Source organism: Leuciscus leuciscus, assembly GCF_965113295.1.
Source record: "Leuciscus leuciscus genome assembly, chromosome: 22".
Classification (NCBI taxonomy): domain Eukaryota; kingdom Metazoa; phylum Chordata; class Actinopteri; order Cypriniformes; family Leuciscidae; genus Leuciscus; species Leuciscus leuciscus.
In genome coordinates this window covers 2247167-2274154 of record NC_138746.1, presented here as the reverse complement: position 1 = coordinate 2274154, position 26988 = coordinate 2247167, and the positions used below count along the sequence as shown (strand labels likewise).

Sequence of the window (26988 nt, the reverse complement as noted above, 5' to 3'; positions counted from 1 at the left end):
TGAGCTATCCCTATTGTGTATGTGTATATGCGCAGTGCCGTAAAGCAGTTCGTTACATCGTGAGACCTGATATCACACGATACTTCCTGACGCTGCTGCTCGCCGGCCCAAAGTTGCAAGGGTGGTTTTTCGGCTCACAGGCGCGTGGGGGGTGCGAGACGACCACCATTCAACCCGAAAAAAGTCATATAACTATTCCAATGACTCCGAAGCTGTTCGGTTAAGGCAAAACAGTTACTTAGTTCACCTTTAAACTCACCTTTGATCATCAAAATGACATATTTAAACGTTTTTTTCCTTAAAACAAAAATACAAATCTTCATGTTTTAAAATATCTTGAATGTAGCTCGACACCCTTGCCTCTTCTATGAATATGCAAATGAGCCCCGCCTCCACTCACTCAGCTCAGACATCCACTGGTTGACGATCACACGTTGATCTGATTGGTTACAAGGTAGTTTGTGATGATTTCAAAGCGTGTGTTTGAGACTGTCTTTGGTTCACTGCAGTTTTAAGGAGGAAATACTCAGCAATGCTGTCGACTTATGAATTTACACATGGTTTGTCTTAAAGTGTATTAATAACACCACATAGACACATAAACAACATTAAAAGCTGGATTTTCACCAAAGGGGGACTTTAATACATTCAATGAGTTGAACTGATTATAGATGGGATGTGTGTTTAGCACAGGAACAGTGATGACGAAGACAGGAGGCAATTACCCAGAAACTGTTGACTGAAAACGTTTATTTTTAGCATATTAAAGAGATGATGCAACTTATAAATGGAGGCTGATATTACAAGTCATTCATCTCCAAAACTCAGTGGCATAAATTAGCATAATTAAAGAGCATTATTCAATCATCACGTGTCATTTAAAAGCACTCCCTGGATATATTAAGCATCTCTACAAGAACGAAACATATCACAAAATATTTGAAAAAAGGCTTCAGAAGAGTTTTACTCCCTCCCTAGTTCAGTAGTGAGCACACTACCTAGGGACTACCATTTCTGGGGCTGTCCTATTGTAAAAAATAAATAATCTTACTGGGTACATTTAATATATACAAAAAAGCATACTTGTTTAAAACTATTTTGCTATGCACTTTGCAGTTTTATTAGGGTTTTAAGCATTTACATTTATGCATTTGGCAGATGCTTTTATCTAAAGTTATACATTTGATCTGTTCATGCATTCCCTGGGAATCAAACCCATAACCTTGGCGTTGCTTGCGCCATGCTCTACTGTTTGAGTTACAGAAATTCATACATAAGAGATGTCTATAAACGGTTTTAAGTGACCGACCATGATTTTAGGCATCTGATATACAGTATAAATCATATTATCAAGGGAATTAATTTGTGAGGCATATTTGAATGATTAAAAAAGTGTGTGGTGGGTTACAGATCTCATCATTTTTGGCAAACAGGGTCATTATTGTTAACTAAAACTATATTGTCTATATATATATATATATATGTTAACTATAAAACATTTTCGCTACTTGAAATAAAATAAACGTTAACTGAAATAAAATAAACTATAAAGAGGGCAAAATTTCTCATTTTCATTTAGTTTAAATTGAAATACTGAAATAACAAAATTTTTTTTTTTATAAAAAAAATAGACATAAAAAAATATTTAAAAAAAGAAATTAAAGTGAAAAAAAAAGAAATATTAAATCTAAATAAAAATATTATCAAAAACTTTAATAGTATTTAAATTATACTAAATATAACACTGAATTATCACGACAACCATAAATTCAAAAAAAAAGAATAAAATATTTTTGATGGCTTCGCTCCTGCAGATTACAGTGTGCCACATGTTGATTGATCATAAATACTAATTACATTATGTGACATTCACCCTGACTTATTTACTAAAAGGCTCAGTTAAATGAGCCTCTGCACGGCCTTAAAGTCAGCATGAAGTGTAAATCCACTGTTTATTTACTAAATGCATGTTATAAATCTTATTGTGACACCCGCCTCTGCAAGCTTTTGTGTGTCACGCCCACACCTCAACATCCAAAGTGTATGTGACGTCGCTGTCGGCAGGAGTGACAGCGGTCACACACACTGAGTGGCAGTATTGGTTGAATGCAGCGAAAAACACCAAACACATCTAAAACGGGAAAGAGCTTTGAGATCGATTGTATAAATGGATTTGACAAGAAATCTGAGGTGTGTTTTTACAGACTGCCGAAAGCTACAGAACAGAGAAGCAAATGGATCGCTGCAAATCATAGAAACAACTGGATCCAGGCAGAGAAAGCGGGATTTGCATTTCAATATCCACGGATCACGGGATCTTTGCTAAGTTGTAAGAAACGCTATATCCAACCTTTAGTTTAAACTGATAATCGTGCGTTTTACTGGCGTTTTCGGAGTTTCCTCTATTAAATCCAGTCATTCAGCAGCTCTTCTGCCACTCAGTCCGGCTGAGGGAGTGTGTTCCCGCGGGAAATAAAGCAATAAGCCTCTTGAAGCCGTGATTTACAGTGAATTTAGAGCAGCTAAGGGGCATTGCTAGCTACGACGTGGAGCGGAGTGCCTAAACCCCCCTTAGCTGTTCTAATAAATCCACTGTAAAACACGGCTTCAGGGGCTTATTGCTTTTCTAAATGGGTAACTCCTTAAAAATATTCATTTTAATATTTATTTTATTCATTAAATAAACACCAGCAACAAAAAATATAACGTTATAACACATTTATTCCTCCGCCAAGCAACACATGCAGCAACAACGAATCACAAACACCAGTTGTGCAGTAACACTAATGTAATGCAGTCACAGGTGTGTGTTCAGGAGTAATTTACATTGGCTTCGAACGCGGCTCAACCAATCAGAATCAAGGACCGGAACTATCCGTTTTATAGACCTTACGCGCCAGAGAAACGAGGGCACAGCCATCTTTAGAATATTGTCTTTGAACTTCCGTTTTTGCGGTCGTTCTGTATATTTCTATCCAGGAGTAATTCGCTTTTGAAGTGGATTTACTTAATGTAAAGTTAACGAAAGTTATCATGAGGATTGTCATGTTTAAAGCAGATGTCTAAACAAATGTCAGTAGACAGGGAAGGTTTTAAAACGAGCCGCTCATTCATAAATACGCAAGATCGCTGTGAAAATACAGACCGGAAGACAAAAGACAACGAGAGTGGCGCTGAAAAGGGGCGGGGCTACATAAGGTCTATAAGTGACGTCAATGCATACCCTCTATTATACAGGATAAAGTATTACCTGTCATTACTGGAGTCCGCCTTGCTGTGTCTGTCATAACCGGGTGAGTATGTGTAGCTTTCCCAGTCGTCTGGGGGGGCGGCACGGTCAGTCACGGTGGGCCAGCGAGCGATAGTCAGAGAGCCGTTCTGCGCGGGAAACGCCAAGCCCAGACTGGCCAGGTTACTGTGGCTCCTCTGGAAGGACTGGATTCCCTTCAGGCTGTCGGGTCGGCGTGGCGCTTCCTCGCTGGTCCAATCGAAATGGCCCTCTGAGTCCACCGGGCTTTCGGCTGGCCCATCATGCTCCTCTTCTACACTAATAGAGGGCGTTCTGTTTCCCACGATGCTTCCCTCCTCATCAACACCCGCTGTCTGAGAATCACAAATGGTCTTTGCAGACTCGCAGCTGCTGAGAAGCTGCTCATCTACGCCCCGCTTCAGGGTCTCTGTGCTGCCCAGGGCATGCTGGGTAATGAGGGACGTGACATCTTCAGGCTCGGCGGTCCCTGTCACGCTTCCGTGAGCCAGACGGGGCGTCAGGGCTGGAGAAGCGTGAGGAGAGGGATTTGTGTTAGGAGGACGAAGAGACAGATCTTCATCTCCATGATCGGGGGAAGAAGTGCGGCGAACTGTGGGACAAAAACACACATCATTTAGTCAAGTCACCTTCATTTATATCGCACTTTTACCCATATAGATTGTATAAACATTAACATCATAAAGCTGCTTTGAAACAATGTGTATTATGAAAGTGCAATACAAATAAATGTGACTTTGACTTGACAAGAGGCAGGATTGCGCTGTAATTGATTGTGTATTTGGCAAAGGTCATACGTTTAAACTTTATAAGACGCAGCAGTGCCAAACAGCCAGATAGGGACATTTGTAGTTGAATAATGCTTGTGAAGTGCGACAAAATGAGTGAATGGAGTGGATATTATTCAGACTTTGACCTTCTCATGAATAACTGCATTAATGATTATTAGTCTGCTGGTTTAATGTGTCTGGAGGAGGCGCTGACCTCTGGGCTTTGGGGAAGTGGGCGGCAGTGATGCGTTCCCATCAGTGGGCATCTCGGTGAAGACGGTGGGAGAGAGAGACACGACGGAGCTGCAGGCGGATTTCCCTCCACTGCTCGAGTGACGCAGGAACATCATGGACTGAACCTTCTCCTGGTACATCTTACCATCTGATGGCACAAAAAAACATGCATGAACTAAAATGTTCTTGTGTACTCGGGTTTCTACACTTGAAGCGCAACACCTCAGAATGATTACTGATATGAATGAGCTGTAAGCTCGAGGCTAGACTACTGTTAGACTACAGCCACAATAAAATGAAAATAAGAGCAGTTATATATATATATATGGTTAGAAACAATATTAGTATCCAATATTTGTATACAACCACTTAAATTACACACAAGGAAGTTTTTATAATAATAAAGTTATAATACTAACTTTATATTTACACTCCAAATCATTTTGTGACATTTAAACATTTAAATGTTGGCTAACTAATGAGTTGATGGTCACTGAATGGCTTTTCTGTGGTAATGGTAACATTACGTAACAAATATATACTTGTTAGTTAGCTAGATAAAATAACTTAAGATTTTATAAATTCTTATGTACAACTCTTTTTTAAATTTTTATGTTGATTGATTATTAACTACATTTGATGAATAAAAATAAATGCAATCATGAAGTGGTTCGGACATGATGCAATGTATGCTTCCAACTTAGACAGCTTTACTGACTATAATGGAAACATCTTACTTTTTAGTTTTAGTTAATCACTTGCATTTAGTTAAGTCATACATCATTAAGTGTATCCTTACGTAGATATGGTGTAAGTTTTGTTTAATAACAATTTTCAGACATAGTAAAATTAAGGTTAAAGAGGTGACCCAAAAATTATATTTCTGCCATCATTTTCTCATCTTCTCATTTAAATCTGTATTTTTGTTGTTGTTCTTCTGTTAATCACAAAGCCAGAAGCAGCTTGAACATCTGGCTAATCATCATCTTTTGTTTTTTAGTTTCATTAAATAAATTGAGTCATAAGGCATGATGGTTAGTAAATGTAGACAGAATGATCCTCTTTAGTGCACTTTTCCTTTAATGATTATGACTCCATAGACCTTAATCAGAGCGGCGCCATGACAGGTGTGAAAGTGAGGCTGTGAGGGATAGACTTGCCGTGTTTCCAATGGCATCCGCTGTTAAAAGCTGTATAAAGCTCCTAGATTACTTACAATTTTCCACAGCTTATATTGTCGGGAGTTTTTTGTCAACTGAAATTTCTTGGAAATATATTTTTCCAGTGTTTCATGAGCAGAACAATCCAAAAACATATTAAACAACAGTACATCCCATTGAGATGCATGTCTGTCCCTCACAGCCTCGCTTTCATTCCCATTAAAAATCAAAGATGGCGCTGCTGTGAATAAGGTCTATCAGGTCTATACTGGTTTCCAAAATGTTTGCTTACCGATGTGCAGAGAGAAGTAGAAGCTGGTGGGTGTGTGGCACACGTAAGTGTTGGTGGGGGGGTGAACGGCCAACAGGAAGTTGTAGACCAGTCGCAAAAGGTCCAGGTCTGGAGGCGAACCCAAAACCTCCTGGATGATTTTGACAAACGAGAGGCAGACCTCCTGTGGGATGGAGGTCAGGTACTCATCCCGATGCTCCTAGGAGAACAATCATGATGATGTTACAAAACAACCCACAATACTGAACTATGATTGGTCATTTTTCTCTAATGGTCTACGTGTTGATTAATTTGTACAGAAACTCTGCTCAAGTTTTCATTTAGCTGAAAATAAAGTTTATTTTATAATCAGTTAACTAATCAAATGTAATTAACCCTCTGAGGTCGAGAAACGCGCCGACGCGTTTTGCTGGGTTTTTTTCACATAGCAGCAACATAAACTTAAATTACTCCGTCATTTATGGTTATACAGAAAAAAGAAATAAAATAAAATTATCTGTGATATTTCTACTTTTGTATGTGTCCACTTACAATCAAATCAAAACATTGTGCTTTTGTAAAATAAAGAAAATAAACAGGGTGTGCGTTCTGCCTCTCCGTCGCGGTGAACTTTTTTTTCTTGAGCACGTCTATAAACTGAAACAAAACTCAGCGAATACTTCTCACACATTTATGAGCCATATACCTTTATACACATTTAAGTGTGTACTTTTAAATGATCGGATTCAAACTGAAAACAAATATTCTCTGTTTAAGTAATTTGTATAAAACCAACAGGATGTTCAATATCTCAAACGCTTGCTAATTACTTTTTAATTCGATACGCCCACTCGCGCAAAAGTGATTCACATGCAAATCTCCACATGGAACGCGAACGCCCTCATTACCTCAAACACAAAACACTTCACAAGTCTCTGCTTTTCGTCGAGTTTGGAAGACACGTCTGAGCTTACATTGGATTTACATCAGAAGAAGAAGAACGCGATTTGAAGACAAGAAAGATGTAAGGTAAGAAATTCTTACTTATTAGTTTATGGTATTGTTGCATAAACTTCACATTGCAGTTGAACTGTTGCTAGATATATGGTGAATATTATACTATTTAGACCCGTGTTTACTGTTAAATACTGTTTGTGGATATCTGCTCAAGCATAGATATGTATAACCATAATGTTTAATATTTTGGAGCGCGCTGTGGGTTTGAGTATCATATTTTGGAGCGCGCTGTGGGTTTGAATGTATCATATTTTGGAGCGCGATTGCGTTTGAAAGGAAAAATGCACCAAACATTAGGCTTTATGTTTTTACTATTATCTCATTTCATATCATCATAACGAATGGAAACATTTGAAGTAACATATGATAATCAATATATTTTTCTCTAGCGTAGTTGTTCTTGAAATCTTTTGGAAGATTTAATTTATTGTTATTATTATTTTATGCAGCACTGCGTAGCCTATGCCTACAAGGCACAACAAACCTGGTGTTCATTATATATTGTTGGAAACGTGTGTGTGTGTGTGTATTCTGTGAATTTTTAAAATAAATTTTAACCAGAAAAATCTAAAATCTATTCCCAAAATCGTGCAGCCCTATAGTTTCTCTTGATATCAGTATGTTCACAGTTTTTTCTTTTATTTTTTTCTTTCAGGGACCAGATGCAACTGAGTCCTGCTGACTTCAACATTCACATGAGTCTCTGTACATGAACATGGTAAAGTGAAAATCAAACACCTTGGAAATTAAAGGTATGTACAATGTTTTTAGGTATGGCACAAAGGTCTCTGTCTTTGGATGATTGTTTTCAATGTGCTCTTTTGTCATTTGTATTTTTGGATTGTGTTGTGTTGTAAATAAATCCAAACAATCTAAAAGCCATTCTTTTTTAAATCTCCTCATTCTTTGTGCAAGGTTGCTCTGAATGACAGGGCCTGATCGCTCCTAATAGGGCAGTTAGGGGAGTGTCTTTGTCTTTCTCAGGTGTGAAAAGCTTACATATTAATGAGATGATCACGCCTCTTCGCATATGGCTTTGTCACACAAAAGACGTCTTAGAAATTTTAAATCAATATATTGTCTTATCTGAATGAGCAGTCAGGGTGATTTTCACATAGTTTTGGAGCAAATATTCTAGGCTACGTCATACAATTTTCAAAAGTCTTGTGAAGAAATAATCAGTATGGGTTTCATGGCCTTATTTCAGTGAGAATTTTTTTTTGTATTTTCACAAACCACGCATAAATGTCATTATCTCAAAACTACAAACTTTTACAGACATGCTGCTGATATATTATTGTAGCAGAGTTTGTGCTGAATACAGTGTAATTAGACTTTAGCCATGAAAATGTCACTAGTAACAGAAAAAAACACAAATGTCAGAGCATGTCAGAACACCTCCAGGCCCAGAAAACAGCTCAGACCTCAGAGGGTTAATAATCAATCAACATAAAAAAAAAAGTGTTGTACATAAGAATTTTTTTTTTTTTTTCTAGCTAACTAACAAGTCTAAGGATATTAAATGGCTTTCCTGAGACAACAGTTCCCTTATGTCACATTGTTTACAAGCTTATTTAGCTTCATGTTGATGTCTTTCCACAGTTGAAACTCTGATTGAGCGATTACTTGAGACATGAACATTTCAGTAAATCATACCGTTTATTTCAACATACCTGTTAATTCATGTTTATTTCATGTTATATCTAGTGGTAAAGAGGAAGAGATGATCGCTTGAACTGAGGAGCTAAGAGATGCGTCACCACATCAAAGAGCGTCAAAATTACATTTATTGTTTGAATTTCATTATGAAATTGAGAGAATTTTAAAGTTGAAACTTTCTTAGTAGGCAGGCGCGCCAAAACCTTTTTTTTTTTGTGCAAAAACTGAAAATGTATTTCCGGTTGCCGTAATTTCAGCGCATCACTAGTTGTTTCTCATAGACAGCCGACAGAAAGCGAGCCTCATGACCACATTTCAAAGACTACAAACTAAACTTACTTGACCTCCATTGACCTCATGTGTTGTAAACTTCTCACCTGAAGCACCTGGCAGGCGAGTAGGAAGCGATGAACCACCTGGGCCTTTAGAAGCTGCCGAATGTTGAACATCTGCTGAGGATGACGCACTCGAATGAGGATCTCTAAAGCGGCCAACAGAGTCTCCCACACGCCACACTATTAGACACACACACACACAGCCATTATAATTAGCTCTATATAAAAACAGCCAAAATCTATGGTATGCTCTCATTTAGATGTAAGTGTGAACCTGAGCTTTGGCCCATATCTTCCAGTCCAGCAGTATTTCAGAGAGCAGTCTGAGATCTTGCACCACCACAGTGGATTCAGCATCCAGATGAAACTGGCCGTCTTCTCCGATCGTCAGGATCGACCCGCTACAGCAGCCGTCCAACAACGTCTATCACACCACACGCACACAGACATTTGCTAAATCAAAATCCAGTGATACTCTGAGAATATACTGAGAGAGGGACAACACAGTGTCACTGTCAGTCCACATTAACAGTGTAACCCAGCAGGGTGCGCTGTTGAGCACAACAGTGATCTGGCACTTCATTTAGATTTTAGTTTTTTTCAGCTTTAACTTGTCTTGAAAAAAGGCGAACAAGTGACTAAATGGCACTACAGAGGTTTTCTGGGACATTAAACGTCACGCCGAATATGTAAACTCACTAGTCGCTTTCACAGCCTCATTGTGTTTATAATCACTACACAACTATTCTAATTCAAATCAGTGCAAAATGTTCTTTAAATAAAGACTGAAAGAGTTTGACAAAGCATTTGCTTCTTTTTACTTCTGTTGATTGTATTTAGACTTTCTAATTCATAAAAGTTCAAGAATATGAACAAAATGTGTAAGAATCACAAACTTTTGTTGGATTATTTTCTGCAATAACGCAAAAGTCAATAGAAAGGGAACCAGGGTAATGCAAACTACATAAATATGTCATCACTGAAGAGCTCTACTGTATAAAATTATAAAATACTGTATTAAACTACACCTTGATATTTTTAAGGCTTTTTATTATATTTAATATGCATCTTAATATGTATGTCTTTTTTAATTAGAGGAACCATTATTTTTAACTAACAGTCATCTTTAGGAAACTTTATGACCAAATAAGAATTTAAATATTTTGATTTTCACAAGTCTGCTTAATTTTATATGACAAGCAATTTAATTATTAATGAAAAAACGTATTATCTACATCTGATGTGCGAAAACTCACCTTCAGAATGTGGTATCCCACAATGCACTTGGGCTTGATGAGGACCTGGTGAATCATGGAATAACCGTGGTAACACTCCATCTCATGGGTGCGATGCTGATGGTTTTTAACCAGAGACAGAAGAAGCTGCAGCGCCAGAGCTTGAGTTTTCTCACAGTCGCTCAACTCCACCACCTACAATACAACAACCAATGAAAGAAGACAACATGAATGGAATAAGAGTCAGATGTTCCTGGTGCTAAAATCACTGTAACACGTCATATGATGAAAGTGAAGCGAGTTGTGAATGTGTTTTCATGTTGACATTCTGTGTCACGGTGTTAAAATGTGAGATGATTATTAGCGACGGCTGCTCCAAAGTTACTAAACGACCTCAATAAACCAGATTCATCTGCACTAAATTCTTAGTTATTTGGCATCATACCAAGATTGAACATCTGTTGCTATTTTAATTAGCACTGCTCCTCAATTATTTTTTATTTTGGTCTCATTTAGCATGGTTCACACATTGGGTGTTGATGATCAACATTTCTGGTTTAGATAATGTCAAAAATGTTCTTACAATTAGGCAATAAACACAATATATCTGCAGAGATTTTGCTAATATACAGTGTATAATTTCAAATCAAAATGAAGCAGCATTGCAAATATGTGGTTGTAATTTGATCATATGAGTATTAAGTTAATATAAAATTACATTGTTATTGGAATTTCAGTTTTCTATGTGAATATATTGTAAAATGTTATTTATTCCTGTGATCAAAGCTGAATTTTCAGCATCATTACTCCAGTCTTCAGTGTCACATGATCCTTCAGAAACAATGATACATTTTATTTTTTAGGATTCCTTGATGAATAGAAAGTTAAAAAAAAACTGCATTTATTTGAAATATAATCTTTTGTAACATTAGAAGTTTCTTTACTGACACCTTTCACCATTTAATGCATCCTTGAACAGTAAAAGTATTAATGTCTTTAACATACAATAATGTAAAGTTTGGGATAAGTACGATTTAGTTTAAAAACAGTAATATTTGCTTCTGTGTTGGTATTTTAGTTCTCATGACAGACTGATAGGAAATGAGAGACATAATAAATGAGAATGAGAGAAACATAAAGCGAGGCTTTGAGGTGACATTCGAGAGAGATCTGAAGGATAATGTGAAGGAACACGGTGTACAACTGAACGTCCTGGGCAAGAACATGCTGACCAAAAATCCAATTTTGCCCTCTGAGTGAAAGAAACAGCGTATTATCAGATTACCAGCAAAAAATGTGCATTGCAATATGAAGGAAACACCGAAGATCCCTTCGCTATAAACTTTGAAGCTTAATATTCAGATGTACATCAGCCTCTCGAACTGATTGCTTCAGTTAAAAAGCACAACGAACAGTTATCAGAGCTTTTGTGAATCGGCACAAAACATCTGGTCAAAATACCTCATCAGTTTGTGTGCAGTAAACAGAAGCTCAGTGACATAAGAACTCATTCCATTCGTTCCTGGTCTCTACTAGTGACATACGCACACAAACACATACCCGTGCAAACAAGAAGACAAAAGAGCCGGTGCCACCGATCTTGTGCAGGGCGCTGTGTAGGCCGAGAGCCCTGCAGTGCATCATGGTCTTGAGAAAAGGAGGCTCCAGGATGGGGCTCTGGACCTCTTTGGCACTGAAGGGCCGCTGGGAAACCACCGCTGACTTGGCCTGGCCCTTCAGGCGGATCACGGGCTCATATATGGTGTACAGAGACGGTGTGCTGGCGGTATAAACGACAGCTAAACTCTCCTGTAAAAACACAAACGCACATATGTTGAGATTAAAGCAGATCCACAGGTCAACATTTCAAGTTGATCAAGACAGTCTTTTTTTGCACTTTAAAAAAGAAAAAAAACAGAGCTGAAAGAAGCATGTTGGTGTGAGCATGAGCAACACTGAGATTTGCTTGACTACGGTAATTAATTTGTATTTTTGCCTGTATGTTCAAGAAACTGTTCAGGGGCCTCATTTATAAGCGTTGCGTACGCACAAAACAGGGCCTGAAAGAGGCGCCACTTCCGACGCTTAAGTTGTGATTTAAAAAAACGAACTTGACGGGAAAATTTGCGCAAACTCTGACCAATGCGTACGAACGTTTTGGAGACCGAGCAGTTTGTCGACACCGATGGTGAGCTGGAGTTAAGTGTCTTTTTGGTCACTTTTAGACAGAAAATCTAAAGAAAGTTATACATATAGAAAAAGATAATACAAATATAATTTCACTTCACTTGAAGCAAATATCCATCCCTTCTTAAATGTCCGGACCAGCGAGCGCGTTGAACCGTTAGTGAAACTGATGCATATTTATCGGCAGATGAAGTAAAACCGTAAATCCTCATCATGAGTGATGACACACAGTTTTATAAATGAGACCCCAGAGCTTTAAAGGGTTAATGTTTTTCTTTTGATTCTGAGGTGATACATCACTTGGGACATATTATTGAAAGGTTTCATTAGACAAATTTGTACAATACTTTGTATTAGCAATATATATTTTTAGAGAAGATCTGATAGAAGAAGCCAATTCATCCATGAGAAATGAAGGTTTGTGTTTAAGTGACTCTCTGACAGCAGCAGGGCTGTGCCGGTTAACTTGATCACCGGCGGTGGTTCGCAAAACACATTTTATTGTGCCTGAATGCTGTTTTACGTGAATATTATGACACGAGCGAAGCACAAAGCTTTGTTTACAAAAGAAAATATGGGTTATAGCAATTAAATGTCCCATTGCATCCATGGAAACATTTGGATTCATGCCAAATAAAAGAGGTACGTCACGTGAGGCCATACTGTATACTTATGCTTTGTCGGCCTTGTTTTATGTTTTGCGATCTGGTCATCCGATTATCAGCGAATTTAACAATATTCCATTGGACATGGAATCTCTTGTTTCTTTTCCCAAATCTTCTCACGTCTCGCCCATTTTCGCAGGGGATTATAAACGTTTCTTCCTTTGGTTCGCTTTTAATTTGTCCTACAGCATTTTTTTCCTACTTTACCACAGTAAAAACGCGACTATAATAGGCCTTATACCTTTTTGCTTGCACATCAAATTCTATTTAACACAGTTTGTGCTTGTTATGTTCAGGCGCGTCAAGTTTATTTGTATAGCGCATTTCACTCACGCTCGGGATTTATTTAGTTTAGCTTTCTCTGGCAGCACAAAATCAAACATAGCCTAAATGTCTTGACACTGCGAAAGATAGAATTCACTCTTCAGACCTTTTACAACAAGTGTTCAGTTTCTTGAGACATCAGGAGAAAACATGAAGATATTAGAAAAGAGAAGGACTGTCGGAAGAGAGGATAGGCTATATGACGCATCTTTGTCGGGAAATATAAACTAATATAACTTTCTTATATCATTAAGGTTACCAATATTTACTGTAAGGCTGGGGGAATTAACGCGTTAATCTTTGCGATTAATGTGAGATGTTTAACGCATTGGAAAAAAAATAACGCAATTGACGCAGCACTTTTTTTTTGCCTCGTTTTAATGACTTCCTGTTTCGGCTGCTATTGAAAAGGCTGAAAATATGCCGTCCCGCCCCTCCGTGTTCAGCGATCAGGTTTCATTCTCGCGCAGCTTGTTTAGTAACTTCACAAGCGGGTCTTTTCCGCTCCGTGTGCGCCGCGCTCTCCGTTCCGTGTGTATGTGTGTGTGTCGGCGTGCTGCGCTCTCTGCTCCGTACACGTTCTGCTCTGTCCTTAACGGCCCAAACGCTCCAATCATGTACCGATCACGCACTGGAAAAGCAAAGTCCGCTCAAATAACGTGAAATTTCTCAGTAGTAGACTTCTGTTTGCTGAGCTGGTAAAGCCATGCTGGGCAACAATGGTAAAATTACTTGCTCTGATCACATACTCTGGTAATAATAGCTTTGTATGACTATATTTTACTTTCGATAATTAGTCAAAAAATGAATGTGTTAAATCTGAGTATGTTGCATTGAACTGAATGAAGAATAATATATTGATATATTGATGTTTAATATTTTAATATAGGGCTATTTTCTGTCCAATTTGTGTGGACATTTTTCTTTTTTTCCCCTTTTTTAGTGTGTTGTTTAATTTAATTAAGGATTCTACATTTAAATATTGATGATTACAAGTTTGGGGGAAATGCGATTAATCACAGCAAATTGTGCTATTAATTAGTTAATTTTTTTAATCGATTCCCAGCCCTAATTTACTGATATTTATTTTCAATGTTTTACAGGCTGTAGTGTGGTGTTTCACTGACGGAAGTGCTAAAATAAACACGCGGACAGCCCTAGATAGCAATAATTGCCGTGCATGTAAAGCATTAGCATATGAGCACCTGGAACAGCATGTAAAATCACTGCTAATTAAGATGTCAGTGGGTAAAACTGCACAGAAAAGCACTTAAGCAAGCAGGAAATTAGTATGTACAAATGGACAAATAATACTGAGGGAGATAAACAAGCCGCTGTCAGACACATTTGCATAAAAGCCTTCTGGGTGAAGACATTTGAAAAAAACAAAACCATGTATTCATATTCATAGGCTTACAATAAGAGGTGTGATGTCAAAGTCTGTATTCCTCATGAGGAGTTCTCGGATCTGCTCACACTGAAGACCCTCCTGTGTCACGTACTTGGACAGTGTCTCCTGGGGCTTGCCGTACTTGCAGGGCATGATGGAGGTGAGGTCAGGACCGCTGGCGTACAGGTAAAACGCCTCCGCAGTGTCAATTCTGGAGCCTAAGACAAGCAATAACCAGTTTACTACTTCTTTGCTGAACTCCCAGCATGCATTTTTAATGTAGGTGGAAAGATATAGGTAGGCAAATATCACTGCATATTTGTGCATATAAATTAAATTATTAAATATTCTTTTGTGTTATTTCATGAAAACATGCCTGGATTCATTTAATTGTCCAAGTCATTTTAGAGCAAATACATAAGTAAAAAAAAAAAAAAAAGCTAATACTTTACATTAAGGTTTAAATTGTTAACTGATGTAACAATGAGCAATAATAGTTTTTATAAGACTTAATGTTAATTTCAACATTTACTAATACATTTTTTAACTTAAAAGTTGTATCTGTTAACATCAGTTAATGCACTGTGAACTAAAGTATACAAACGACATTTATATTATCGGTAACACTTTACAATAAGGTATATTAGTTAACATTAATTAATGCATTAACTAATAATAAATTTTTTACACTATTTATCAATCTTTGTTCAAATAGAAATACAGCTGTTCATTGTTAGTTCATGTTAGCTCAGGCCTTTTAAATAATATGAACAGATACAACTTTAGATTTTAAATGATGAATCAGTAAATGTTGAGATTTACTAAGATTAATAAATGCAATAGAAATATTTTTCTATTGTTAACCTATGGAGCAAAGTAATGCTAACTAATGAAACCTTATTGTAAAGAGTTAGCCAATTATCTAACATAAAATGTAAAGCATAAAAAAATAAAACGTATTGCTAACTGTTACTCATGTTAGTTAATATATTATCTAATGTTAACAAACGTCACATTATTGTGAACTGTTACCCCCCAAAGAATTATGAATGTCAGAAAAAAAATTCTGTCATGTGAAGCCTAGACTATAAGATACAAGAAAGAAAAATAAGAGAAAGTGTGGTAGATGTGTTTGAAACGGTGACATAAAGTCAAATAAACACAGTAAAGACAGTCAGAGGACCATCTTACTGCATTAGAGCTTTTTAAAGGTTGGGAACGGCTGGACTTGAGCCATGCATGACCTATTAGTAGCAACAGAATTGCTATTCTGTTCAAAAAAGGCTTGTTGTGTGGAGAGAATGTGGAGAATTTGTGGCTCACGCATGGAAACTACCAGAAGCAGGAAGATCCCGCGTTACCAACAACAGCGCAGACTTCCAGTGAAAACAAATAATCTTTCCAACAGCACACTGTTATTTTATTAGTAGAAGGAAATTCAGCAAAGAGCTCAGTGTAAATTATTTTTTTTAACTAATTTTACTACATTTGTGTACTAATACATTATTAAAATCAAAGGTTGTATTTGTAAACATCAGTTAATGCACTGTGAACTAACAACGAACAGCTTTATTTTTATTACTAACATTAACAAAGATGAATAAATACTCATTGTTAGTTCATGTTAGTAAATACATGTTAACGAATGAGACATTATTGTAAAGTTTTACCATTTATATTTTGTCTCAGCTTTATTTCAGTTAACAAAAATGATTTTAACAGTTTTATTTAATCATTTAGTAAATATTCCAAACACTCCACAACAAGCTTAACAAATTCCAAATAGAAAAAAAGGGAGGAGGTCTTTTTAGGCACTGGTTTCATACCATTAAAGAGCATCAGCGTGCCCATATCCCAGCGTGCACTTGGGCTGGACTGCTCCTCTGAGGGTTGCTGACAGTGTCCAAGCATACAGTAGGTCTTGTTACTGTCCGATGACAAACTGGACTTCCTAGGCAGAGTGAAATCTAGCGAGACGTCACATTTCCTGAATGTGGCACAAGAAGGGTTGATTAAAACAGTGTAGCTTTTCTGAATCAATGGCTACGTTTACATGCAGAACTTTTGTTTCGGATGAACTGAATTCATTCCGATTGATGAATCTGAATGTAGTGTTTACATGAACGCTAAACATGTGATCAGGTTAATGTGCGCATTTAAATGTCACAAGCTTCAAATAGATAGAATAGATTTTTTAACATGCACACACTGCACAAATATACAGAGTTTCCCGCTGTTTGTGCATAATAACTATCTCCTACATCGGTTCTTTATTTGTTTTAAACAGCAGACTTAATATTTATCCATTTCTGGTCATAATTTGGAGACAATGAGCATATGAACCGTTGTGCCGCTGCTTATATTTATCACGCAGCAAAAATGTCCAAAACCAGTGGTCTGTGGAAGAGAGTCTGAAACACACTCTGGTGGGACGTTGTCCTGCTTCACTTCACACACGCGGTGAAAAGAGAAGTTTAGAATGACGGGACACTCATTTATAAGACATGAAGGCTTTACATGAAGGCTTTTCAGTCCGACTGAGCCGTCAATCCGATTACTAACGGATTATTTGGTTGCATGTAAACGTAGCCATTGATAACTGAAGTCTGCATCCCTAAATTACAATTGCAGGGTATTTACTGGAATCATGGAGTTAAATTGAATACCTTTTAAGACCTTTTTTAAGACTCTTCCCATACACTTTTAAGACCACGTTTTAACCGGTTACATTGGTGACACTTTAAACTTACATTTACTATGTATTGAATGTAAAATAACACAACTAAACAGTCTTAGTTTGTGATAACTCCTTATCAGTGCAACAATTCAGAAGGGTGGGAACGCAGCACAAGAGAATTAATTGACAAATTAATACAATTCTTTGGACAAATATACATAATGAAAAGATGACACAACATTTTATTGGAAAATTAGCCTGGGAAAACCCAGACAACTTCCGGCAAATTTAGATTTGCTCTGCGAGTAGTCTGGCAAAGAGCTCATTCAAGCCCATTTCTAATCTCTCGAAATCGCGGCACCAATCAGAAACGTTGGGGCAGGCTTTACACGATGACGATCGCTCTGATTGGTTTTAGGTCTATCCAATTGCGCCCAGAGGCATTTGAGCGACATCCGTTGGTGACGCGGAAATGAGTTATTAATGAAGCTTTGCCAGACCATAACTCAGTTACGACTGAGAATGGTCTGGTTTTAACCAGGCTATTGGAAAATGGCATTTAAGACTTTTCAATACTTTTTAAGGGCCTTAATTTTCTCTAAATTGATTTATCATCAACTTTTAATATTTTTAAGACCCCGCGGACACCATGAATTATCATATTTGGCTGAACCGTCCCTTTAAATCATCAACCAACCAATTGCAATCAGGGACTCACCTAATGCCGCACACCCAGAGTGTCAGCTGACCGTGAACGCTCTTCCGGCCCTCGGGCTGCTGTGTGTATGTGAGAGCCAAGTGCTGCCACCTGCCAGCGGTCAGCAAACCGTCTCCAGACTCCGCCTGGGCGAGCAGACCCGCCTTCATCTCATCGTTGGGATCAATGCAGGTCCTGAATTCACAAATGAACAGCCACTTTTGAAATTTAGCATTGATGACTCTTAAGGCCCTGTTTACACCTGGTGTTGAGATGCATTTTGGTCGATCGGATCTCAAGTGGACGACGCTATATACAGCTTGTCCACTTTCAATCACTTCCAGAGGTAGTTGGAAACACATTCGACCGGATTGCTTTCGTAGTGTAAACGCTCATGTGATCGAATGTGTTCGAACAGACACAAAAGACGCGCTTGCTCTCTGACTACTGACTTAAAGGGTAACTAAACCAACTTTTTTTAGTTAATGATCTGTAAGAATGGGGCTTTATTAGTGCTGTTCATTGATTCAAGTAGTTTTTTTTTACATTTGTGTTTAAAGTGTTTTAATTTTACAAAATATGGTGTAAAAACGTCTGAGTGCTGCCCTCTTCAGGTTGAACAGTGGCTACTGCAGTTGAATTTTCCTATTGGAAGTTGTGGTACCCTCTGACATCAGAGGGTACCAGCTAACCACGCCCTTGCCTGCAGAGAGATACGTCACAGATACACGCCCCCTCTCCACTGGGCTCTGCCTACTTTTCCAGCATTTTTCAAATATTGCCAGTGGGTGGAGTCAGGCTCTGACCAGGGGTTTAGTTACCCTTTAATGCGGGAACATTATGGGAAGAGCGCAAGACCAACGGGATTTAAAGTTTGTCAGCTGGAGACCCAAGTTTGGTTTTAAGATTAAAAAATGCCAAGCACAATGTTCTCTCACCATTCCTGATTTCTAACACACACTCACAGTGTTTGGCTGGTCTTGAGGCTGTCAGAGTAGAAACTAAAGCTGCTGGAAATCAGGACATTTTATCAGTTCATCCCTTCCTATCATCCTCTACTGTTTGAGTTCTATTAGGTTTCTTACATGTTAAAAAAAGTGGCGTTTTATATCAGAATGGAGAAACTGAATGTGAGTTTGAAGTGGATTGTGTGTAAGATCTATCGCCCTCCAGAAACACCACTGGCACCCACTTTTGAGGAGGCTTTTCTAAGGGAAAAAACACCTTTGTCATGTCACTCACCTGAAGATAAAGGCTCCAGTGGAGATGTTCACCCACACCTGAAGCATCAGTGCCTTCGAGCCCATGGAGAAGACATGGAGGAGGCATCGGTCTGTCTGCTGGTCCGTGACATGTGCGGGACCAGGCAGGGACTCCACCAGAGACGCCTCCTCTTCTGCAACACACAGGCGGATAAACCAATCAAACGTCTTCTTGGAGAGGGGTGGTATTCATGTTTCAGTGTTGCTATTGTTAACTAAAATTATTATTAAATATTTTCGGTAACTGAATTAAAGCTGAAATTAAATAAAACAAATACTTGAAAAACTTAAACCTAAAAAAAAACCTTGTTGCTGAAAAATGTAATTCAGTAGTGAAGCTATTTTATTAATAAAAGTCGCAGGGCAGCGTTAACAAGTTTCTGTGCTTCTGAATGTTCAATGAAAACAGCGCATTAATATCGAACGGTGATTAAACTCACTTGGAACTGTGAACCTGTGCATTAAACAGTTTTATTGTTTCAGCTAATCAGAATCGAGAATTCAGACAGACCGTGGCATAATAGACATTATATTTTAAAGAACATAACATTACGCAAACTATAATCATTAAAAAATGTTTTCGGTAATTAAATTCAAACTGAAATAAAAAAATGTAAAAGAAAATGTTGCTTTGGCAACTAAATGAAATAAATAAAATTAAGCTGAAGCATTACAATGACTAAAACTTAAATAAAAATAAGTTTTAAGAATTTAAACAAATAAAATCAAACAAATATATAATGAAAAACATTTCTTTTTTTCTTTCTTAAAAAAAATAAATAAATTAAATCGTAGTAGTTTCGTGTGCGCGTGAACGTCACGGCAATGTGCAACACAAAGTACCTCACGCGGGAAACACTTCACGTAACGCGTAAATGCGAGTAACTAATGCCTGGTTCAGATTACACGATTTTAGCACGATTTTGGCACGATCCGTTTGACGTAGGATGTCGTGGGGATTCGTAAGCGATAACGAGCGTCAGGAAGCAAGATTTGATCGTTTAATCTCGTGTAGTGTGTCAAACTCTGCGATGCTTCACGACATCATGATAAAAAGGCTAGCATGTTTTTTTTTAAATTCAGTCCTCCACGACGGGTTTCATCAAGAGTGAGTGAGTGAGTGAGTGTGAGTGAGTGAGTGAGAATGAGTGAGAGTGAGTGAGTGAGTGAGTGAGTGAGTGAGTGAGTGAGTGAGTGAGTGAGTGTGAGTGTGAGTGAGTGAGTGAGTGAGTGAGTGAGTGAGTGAGTGAGTGAGTGTGAGTGAGTGAGTGAGAATGAGTGAGAATGAGTGAGAGTGAGTGAGAGTGAGTGAGTGAGTGAGTGAGTGAGTGAGTGAGTGAGTGAGTGAGTGTGAGTGAGTGTGAGTGAGTGTGAGTGTGAGTGAGTGTGAGTGAGTGTGAGTGAGTGAGTGAGTGAGTGAGTGAGTGAGTGTGAGTGAGTGAGTGAGTGAGTGAGTGAGTGAGTGAGTGAGTGTGAGTGAGTGAGTGAGTGAGAATGAGTGAGCGTGTGAGTACGTTTGTGTGAGTGAATGAGTGAGCGAAAGAGAGAGTGTGTGTGTGTGTGTGTGTGTGTGTGTGTGTGTGCGCGAGTGAGTGTGTGTGTGTGTGTGTGAGTGAGTGATTGAGTGAGCGTGAGCATTTATGTGAGGTGAGTGAGCGAGTGAGCGAGAGAGTAATCTGACACAGTAACTATCGTAACAGACAAAAAAATTGTGTAATCTGAACCAGACATAACGTAAATCAAGCAAGCTAGTGCGCATAGGCCACGAAGTGTTGGCGAAGTAACACATTAGCAGACCGGAGGGAGTAATATGGAATTTTTTCCATTAAACTTCTTGCACAAAATAAATAAATACAAGCACTTTCAAGGACCTCTATCTGTGTGTGTTTATTTTCAAAAACTTTCCAGGGCCTTGAATATTTTTTTCCCAGATTCACAAACTTTCAAGGATTTCAAGGACCCGTGGGAACCCTGGACACTTTAGTATATAGATAATACTGTGTTATAAGTTTAAGTATACAAAGCTAAAAAAATAAAAAATAAAACAAAGATTCTAGAATGATCTTCTTACCCTTCTTAGGAAGGCCGTCGTCCTCGTTCCCCGCTCGCACCCACAGCGAGGCGCTGAAGCCACTGGACATGTGAGGCCAGCAGTTCTGGCCCACTAAGGGCAGGTGGAAGGGTGCCGTGTGCCAGGGAGAAGAGCGCAGGTGACCAGGCCTGCTCGGGTCTCCTTCAGCACGGCCCAGGGGTAACTTACCCCTCAGAAGAGCGTTTACTCCACCCTTACCCACAACCGCCCCATGAGGCCTCATCCCAGGGGAAGAGCTCGAGCCAGGGACCCCTGCGCCAGGGATCATGGGAAAGGACATGAAGTAGATCGGCTCTGTGTCTGAGTTGGCCTCCACAATCTGGAGCATTCCTCTCAACAAGATCTCCTACACATGAGGAATACAAATAATGAGGGTTTTTAATGAGGGTGTTCACACAATTTGAAGTTTCATTGCAAACAATTTAAATATAAGGTTTCATTCAAAACAAATCAAGCACCAACTAAAATGGGGTCATATCATGAAAAACTGTTGTTTACACTTTACAATAAGGTTCACTAGTTAACATTAGTTAGTAAGCATGAATTAAGAATAAACAGAACTTATACAGCATTTATTAGCCTAATCTTTGTTAATTTCAACATTTACTAATACTTTATTAAAATCTTCTTAACATTAGTTAATGCACTGTGAACTAACAACGAACAGCTGTATTTATATTAACTAACGTTAACAAAGATCAACAAATACAGTAACAAATGTATTACTCATGGTTAGCTCATGTTAGTTAATACATTAATGTTAACTAATGAACCTTATTGTAAAGTGTTTTTTTTCCTATGCAAACATTCAGCATTCAAAAGTTTGGGATCAGTAAGAATTTTAACACTTTTATTCAGCAAGAACTTTTATTCTGCATTAAATTGATAATAAGCGACAGTAAAGACATTTACAGTGAAAAGAAAATATATTTCAAATAAATGCTGTTTTATTTTTTTGACGTTATATATTTATTTTTTAAAAAATGAAAAATAAATGTATCACGATTTCCACAAGAATATAAAGCAGCACGACTGTTTTGAACATTGATAATAATCAGAAATGTTCCTTGAGCATCAAATCATCATATTAGAGTGATTTGTGAAGGATCATGTGACACTGAAGACTGGAGTAATGATGCTGAAAATTCAGCTTTGATCACAGGAATAAATTACACTTTACTATATATGCACATAGAAAACAGCTGATTTACATTGTAATAATATTTCACTGTTTTTACTGTATTTTTGATCAAATAAATGCAGCCTTGGTGAGCAGAAGAGACTTTTCACAAACATTTAGAAAAAATGTTAACAACCCCAAACTTTTGAACGATAGTGTACTGTAATTTTCAGAGCTCAAAACCTCTTCCCAGTCCATTCATGGGAACTAAGCTGTTAAATGACCTCACACATCCTACCGAAAGTAGGGAGAAATTTCAGTGTAATCTGAACAATTCCTCATAAATTCACAAAACAATGCATGCTGACATAATCCATAATGCAATCCATTGACAGGATTCGTGAAATGGTGCCGGTCTCTGTCGTCTGGTACAATGAGAGTGAACTAACAGTCTTAAGTGCCTGACTCCCTGTGGACCTTCATTAACACGGTGGTGGGAAAAGCGCATTTCACAGCGATACTTCATGGAGGGCATACAGTAGCGGCCAAGAAAAGAGCCTGAAAATATGACTAGATGTAGCAGTTGAGCTGTAATAATCAAGAAAACACAAAATATAGTGTGTTAAATGTTGAATTTGCAAGGGATGCAGACTAGTTTTCCAACAATCGACGAGGTGATTATTGGAATCACTTTTCTAGAGCTTTATATCTAGATTTATTCATTTTTTTATAGTTTAGAAATGTAACTTCTCAGGTAGTTTTTTTTTTTTTAGCATGCTGACATCTTTAACCTACCGTATATGTGGAAACCCCATAAAATAGTAAATTAGGGTGTTAAAGATGTGAGGCAATAGGAAAAGAGGTGCTCAGAGGTAAAGGACTGGCAATCACAAATGAAGTTACATAACAATAAAGTGTGAACAAAGAGCAAGATAATTATCCTAGAATGGCTGATTCATATCAGCATTGACAAAGCAAAGGTTGGCACTACTAAAAGCGTATTGTGCATCAGCTTGTCCACTTTCAGACACTGTGTTAAAAATAAACCTGTTTACAGGACGCTTGATCACATTGTACATTTGCATTGCGTAGTTTCAAAGTTTTTCATTTTCAGTGGAAAAGGGAACTGAAAGGGTTTCGAAAAAGATTTGTGTATAAATTCATTGTGGCCTCATTTAAAGGTGAATTGTGTAATATTTAGGAGGATCTGTTGACAGAAATGCAATATCATATACATAACTATGTTTTCAGTGGTGCATAAAGACCTTACTTAATGAACCGTTATGTTTTTATTAGCTTAGAATGAGCCATTTACTCACACACCGCGGGTCCGCTTACATCGACATGTTTCTACGGTGGCCCTAAACGGACAAACGTGTTTCCTCCTTGTTCTTTGTGTAAAGAAGCGAATAAAACACTGACACAATGATGAACAAGTAACAATAATATTCGAAATAACATAATTTTACTGAATAATAAAGTAAACCTAATTTCTTAATTTATCTTTGTAAAGAAACCTCATTGCTGAACTGGCTACTCTCTGCTGTCTCAGACGACGACATCACTTCCAGTCGGCCACCATAACTTCTGTTGGGTGCAATTCGCAACCTCACCACTAGATGCCGTTAAAAATTACACACTGCACCTTTAAATGCTTATTTAAGGTTGCACTTACAGTGGGCGGAGTCTTCTCCAGGAAGAGGCGGGTCAACAGGGCGAGTTCCTCCGCTGTGATACTGTCACTCAACATGGACACGAGCAGCTCCATCAGGATTGTCTGGCACTCTGAAGGGTACAACAGGCCATAGAGCAATTAAAATAATGTTTAAGATTAGCATGATTAATATCAAATATGAATCTAATGAAATTTTTTAATTCAAATTTGTTGTTAAACCATCAAAACATGAGCAAAATATTGCTCATAAATATTTTATTTTATACTGGGAAAAAAAAATGCATAGAAAAACAAAAAGCTCACAGGATAAATAATTGACAACAACACAATTAGTTATTAATATTTAATTGGTTCGCATTATTATTACAAATAAAACAATTGACTCCAAGCATAACTACGCAATATGATTACAAAATGTTTAACATGTTTTTTCTTTACTTTTGGCCACTACTGTATTTCACTCATATTTTATGTGTATATATATATATATATATATATATATATATATATATATAAAATAAATTATTTATATATCCTTTAGTATTTGGTGTGCTGCTTTTCATTAATGGTGATTATGATGAATTTTTACGATGAATAATAATATAATATAATATAATTTAATATTATTAATATTATAATTATTTTTAATAAACATCATCATTAATAAAATTTATTTTAGTACACAACTACGCAATGTGATTACAAAACGTTTTCCCTTTTTTATTTTATTTTTTGCTTTTTTATAAACTATTTATATATAATTTAGTATTTGTTGTGTTGCTTTTCATTAATGGTGATTATGGTGAATTTTTTATAAATGAATATAATCATTGATAAAATCTATTTTAGTAATGACAACCCCATTACGAGAATAATGAGAATAACTCAAAAACATTAAATAAAAAATTAACTCAAAAATGGGAACTGGGAGAAATATGCATAGTTGAAGTTTGAAAGAAATATACACCTTTATAGGAGGCATCTGATTGGCTGAGAATGTTCTGAAATCCACTGAGAATGGCTTTCACGCCACCCTGACAAGAGAGAGAAAAAAACGAGATGGATCACATTTCGTCATAAATACAATAAAGATTATTTAATCCAGCTGGTCAGAGTATTCAAACATGTCAATATTGCGAGTATCATTATTGACAATGGGATAAAGTAAAAAATAAATGAATAAATCCTGTAAAAATTTCTCCAACATAGGCCTAAATCCTAAAGAACTGTCAAAAATGCAGCTGCAAATCTTGTTTTTTACAACAACAAAAAATCTCCAATTGCTAAAGGGTTTGCAAAAGGTCATTTTGTTCCTGCTACGTAGGTTCACAGGTGTTGTCTTCAGTTTCAAGTATACTCTTTCAACCAGTTACCTAGAACAAAACTTTCTACCAACCAAAGGCAAGTTACTTAGACAAAAGCAGGTCTTCTGGAATAAGATATGTCACTGTGTAACATCAATATCTCGCATACATAAATAAATCAGTTTGGCATCGGATATAAGTCTGACCTGCTGGTAGAGCAGCGCTGCATTGTTGATGTGGCCTTTCACGGCTCCTAACAGGCTCTGCAACACGTGGCCCAAAACCTCCAGGTCTGGTGAGCCACTGGCTAACAGTTGCAGCTCCATTAAGCAGATCTCCGGGAAAAGCAAACGGCCGCGTACGGAGCCCTGAGGCACTCCCGCCATTCCCAACGCGCATTCCCCCAGCACGACTCCAGCCTCCACCTTTATCCCTGTCACAGCAAGCAAAGACAGAACACTGATTACAAACAACGCAGTAATAATAAAAGAATAAGAGGTGGTGCAAGAGTACAAACAGAAGGGCTGAAGAACGAGGACTGTTTGTACCAGAGGCGCTCAGAGCTCTAGCCCAGTAAAGATGAATTAAGCTGATGGAGGGACGCCACGCACTGGAGAACCCGCATGATTTAGCTGTGAGCTACCCTGCAGCTCCTACGCAAGCTCTGGGTGCTTTTTATTAATGAAGTTCTGCCTCGAACACAAACACACACACACACACATACAGAGAGAGAGCACTCCCTTACAGACATTCTCACACACATACATAGACAGATAAACGGACAGATATATAGACAGACAGAAAGAACAATAGATAGAAAAATGATAGAATGATTGATAGAATAAAGACAGAAAGATTGACAGACTGATCGACATAGAGATTAGATAGAACGCAAGAACGATAGAGAGAGAGATAAAACGATAGAAATGATAGATGAATGGATAGATGAATGATAGATAGATATATAGATAGATAGATAAAACAACGGTGATAGATAGATATAGTTAGAGATTAGATAGAACGCAAGAACGAGAGAGAGAGAGAGAGAGAGAGAGAGAGAGAGAGAGAACGACAGCAGTGGATGGATGGATGAATGGATGGAAGAATGGATAGATAGATAAAACGATGGTGGATAGATAGATAGTTAGAGAGATTAGATAGAACGCAAGAACGAGAGAGAGAGAGAGAGAGAGAGAGAGATAAAACGAAAGCAGTGGATAGATAGATAGATGAATGGATAGATAGATAGATAGATAGATAGATAGATAGATAGATAGATAGATAGATAGATAGATAGATAGATAGATAGATAGATAGATAGATAAAACAACGGTGATAGATAGATATAGTTAGAGATTAGATAGAACGCAAGAACGATAGAGAGAGAGAGAGAGAGAGAGAGAGAGAACGACAGCAGTGGATGGATGGATGAATGGATGGAAGAATGGATAGATAAAACGATGGTGGATAGATAGATAGTTAGAGAGATTAGATAGAACGCAAGAACGAGAGAGAGAGAGAGAGAGATATAAAACGACAGCAGTGGATAGATAGATAGATAGATGGATGAATGAATGGATGGATAGATAGATAGATAGATAGATAGATAGATAGATAGATAGATAGATAGATAGATAGATAGATAG

At 37.6% G+C, this 26988-nt stretch overlaps 1 protein-coding gene and 1 long non-coding RNA gene across 9 annotated transcripts in view; one reads left to right on the top strand and one right to left on the bottom strand.

The window, feature by feature from the left end:
• Nucleotides 1-1613, top strand: part of LOC309486273 — a 163156-nt gene extending 161543 nt beyond the window's left edge. Inside the window, exon 2 of the long non-coding RNA XR_014201435.1 lies at nucleotides 459-1613. This is a non-coding gene — a long non-coding RNA (uncharacterized lncRNA). The remainder of the gene's footprint in view (nucleotides 1-458) is intronic.
• lyst (lysosomal trafficking regulator) overlaps nucleotides 1-26988 on the bottom strand; it is a 112303-nt gene that overhangs the window by 40799 nt on the left and 44516 nt on the right. For all 8 annotated transcript variants that reach the window (XM_082153241.1, XM_082153238.1, XM_082153240.1 and 5 more), the window contains 15 exons: nucleotides 25549-25775; nucleotides 25006-25072; nucleotides 24039-24148; nucleotides 21223-21589; nucleotides 19132-19285; nucleotides 17911-18084; nucleotides 16342-16502; nucleotides 14543-14733; nucleotides 11510-11758; nucleotides 9971-10144; nucleotides 8989-9138; nucleotides 8757-8894; nucleotides 5725-5923; nucleotides 4253-4420; nucleotides 3251-3860 (listed from right to left, as the gene is read on the bottom strand). In XM_082153241.1, coding sequence (XP_082009367.1) covers nucleotides 3251-3860; nucleotides 4253-4420; nucleotides 5725-5923; nucleotides 8757-8894; nucleotides 8989-9138; nucleotides 9971-10144; nucleotides 11510-11758; nucleotides 14543-14733; nucleotides 16342-16502; nucleotides 17911-18084; nucleotides 19132-19285; nucleotides 21223-21589; nucleotides 24039-24148; nucleotides 25006-25072; nucleotides 25549-25775 — 3139 coding nt within the window. The remainder of the gene's footprint in view (nucleotides 1-3250; nucleotides 3861-4252; nucleotides 4421-5724; nucleotides 5924-8756; nucleotides 8895-8988; nucleotides 9139-9970; nucleotides 10145-11509; nucleotides 11759-14542; nucleotides 14734-16341; nucleotides 16503-17910; nucleotides 18085-19131; nucleotides 19286-21222; nucleotides 21590-24038; nucleotides 24149-25005; nucleotides 25073-25548; nucleotides 25776-26988) is intronic.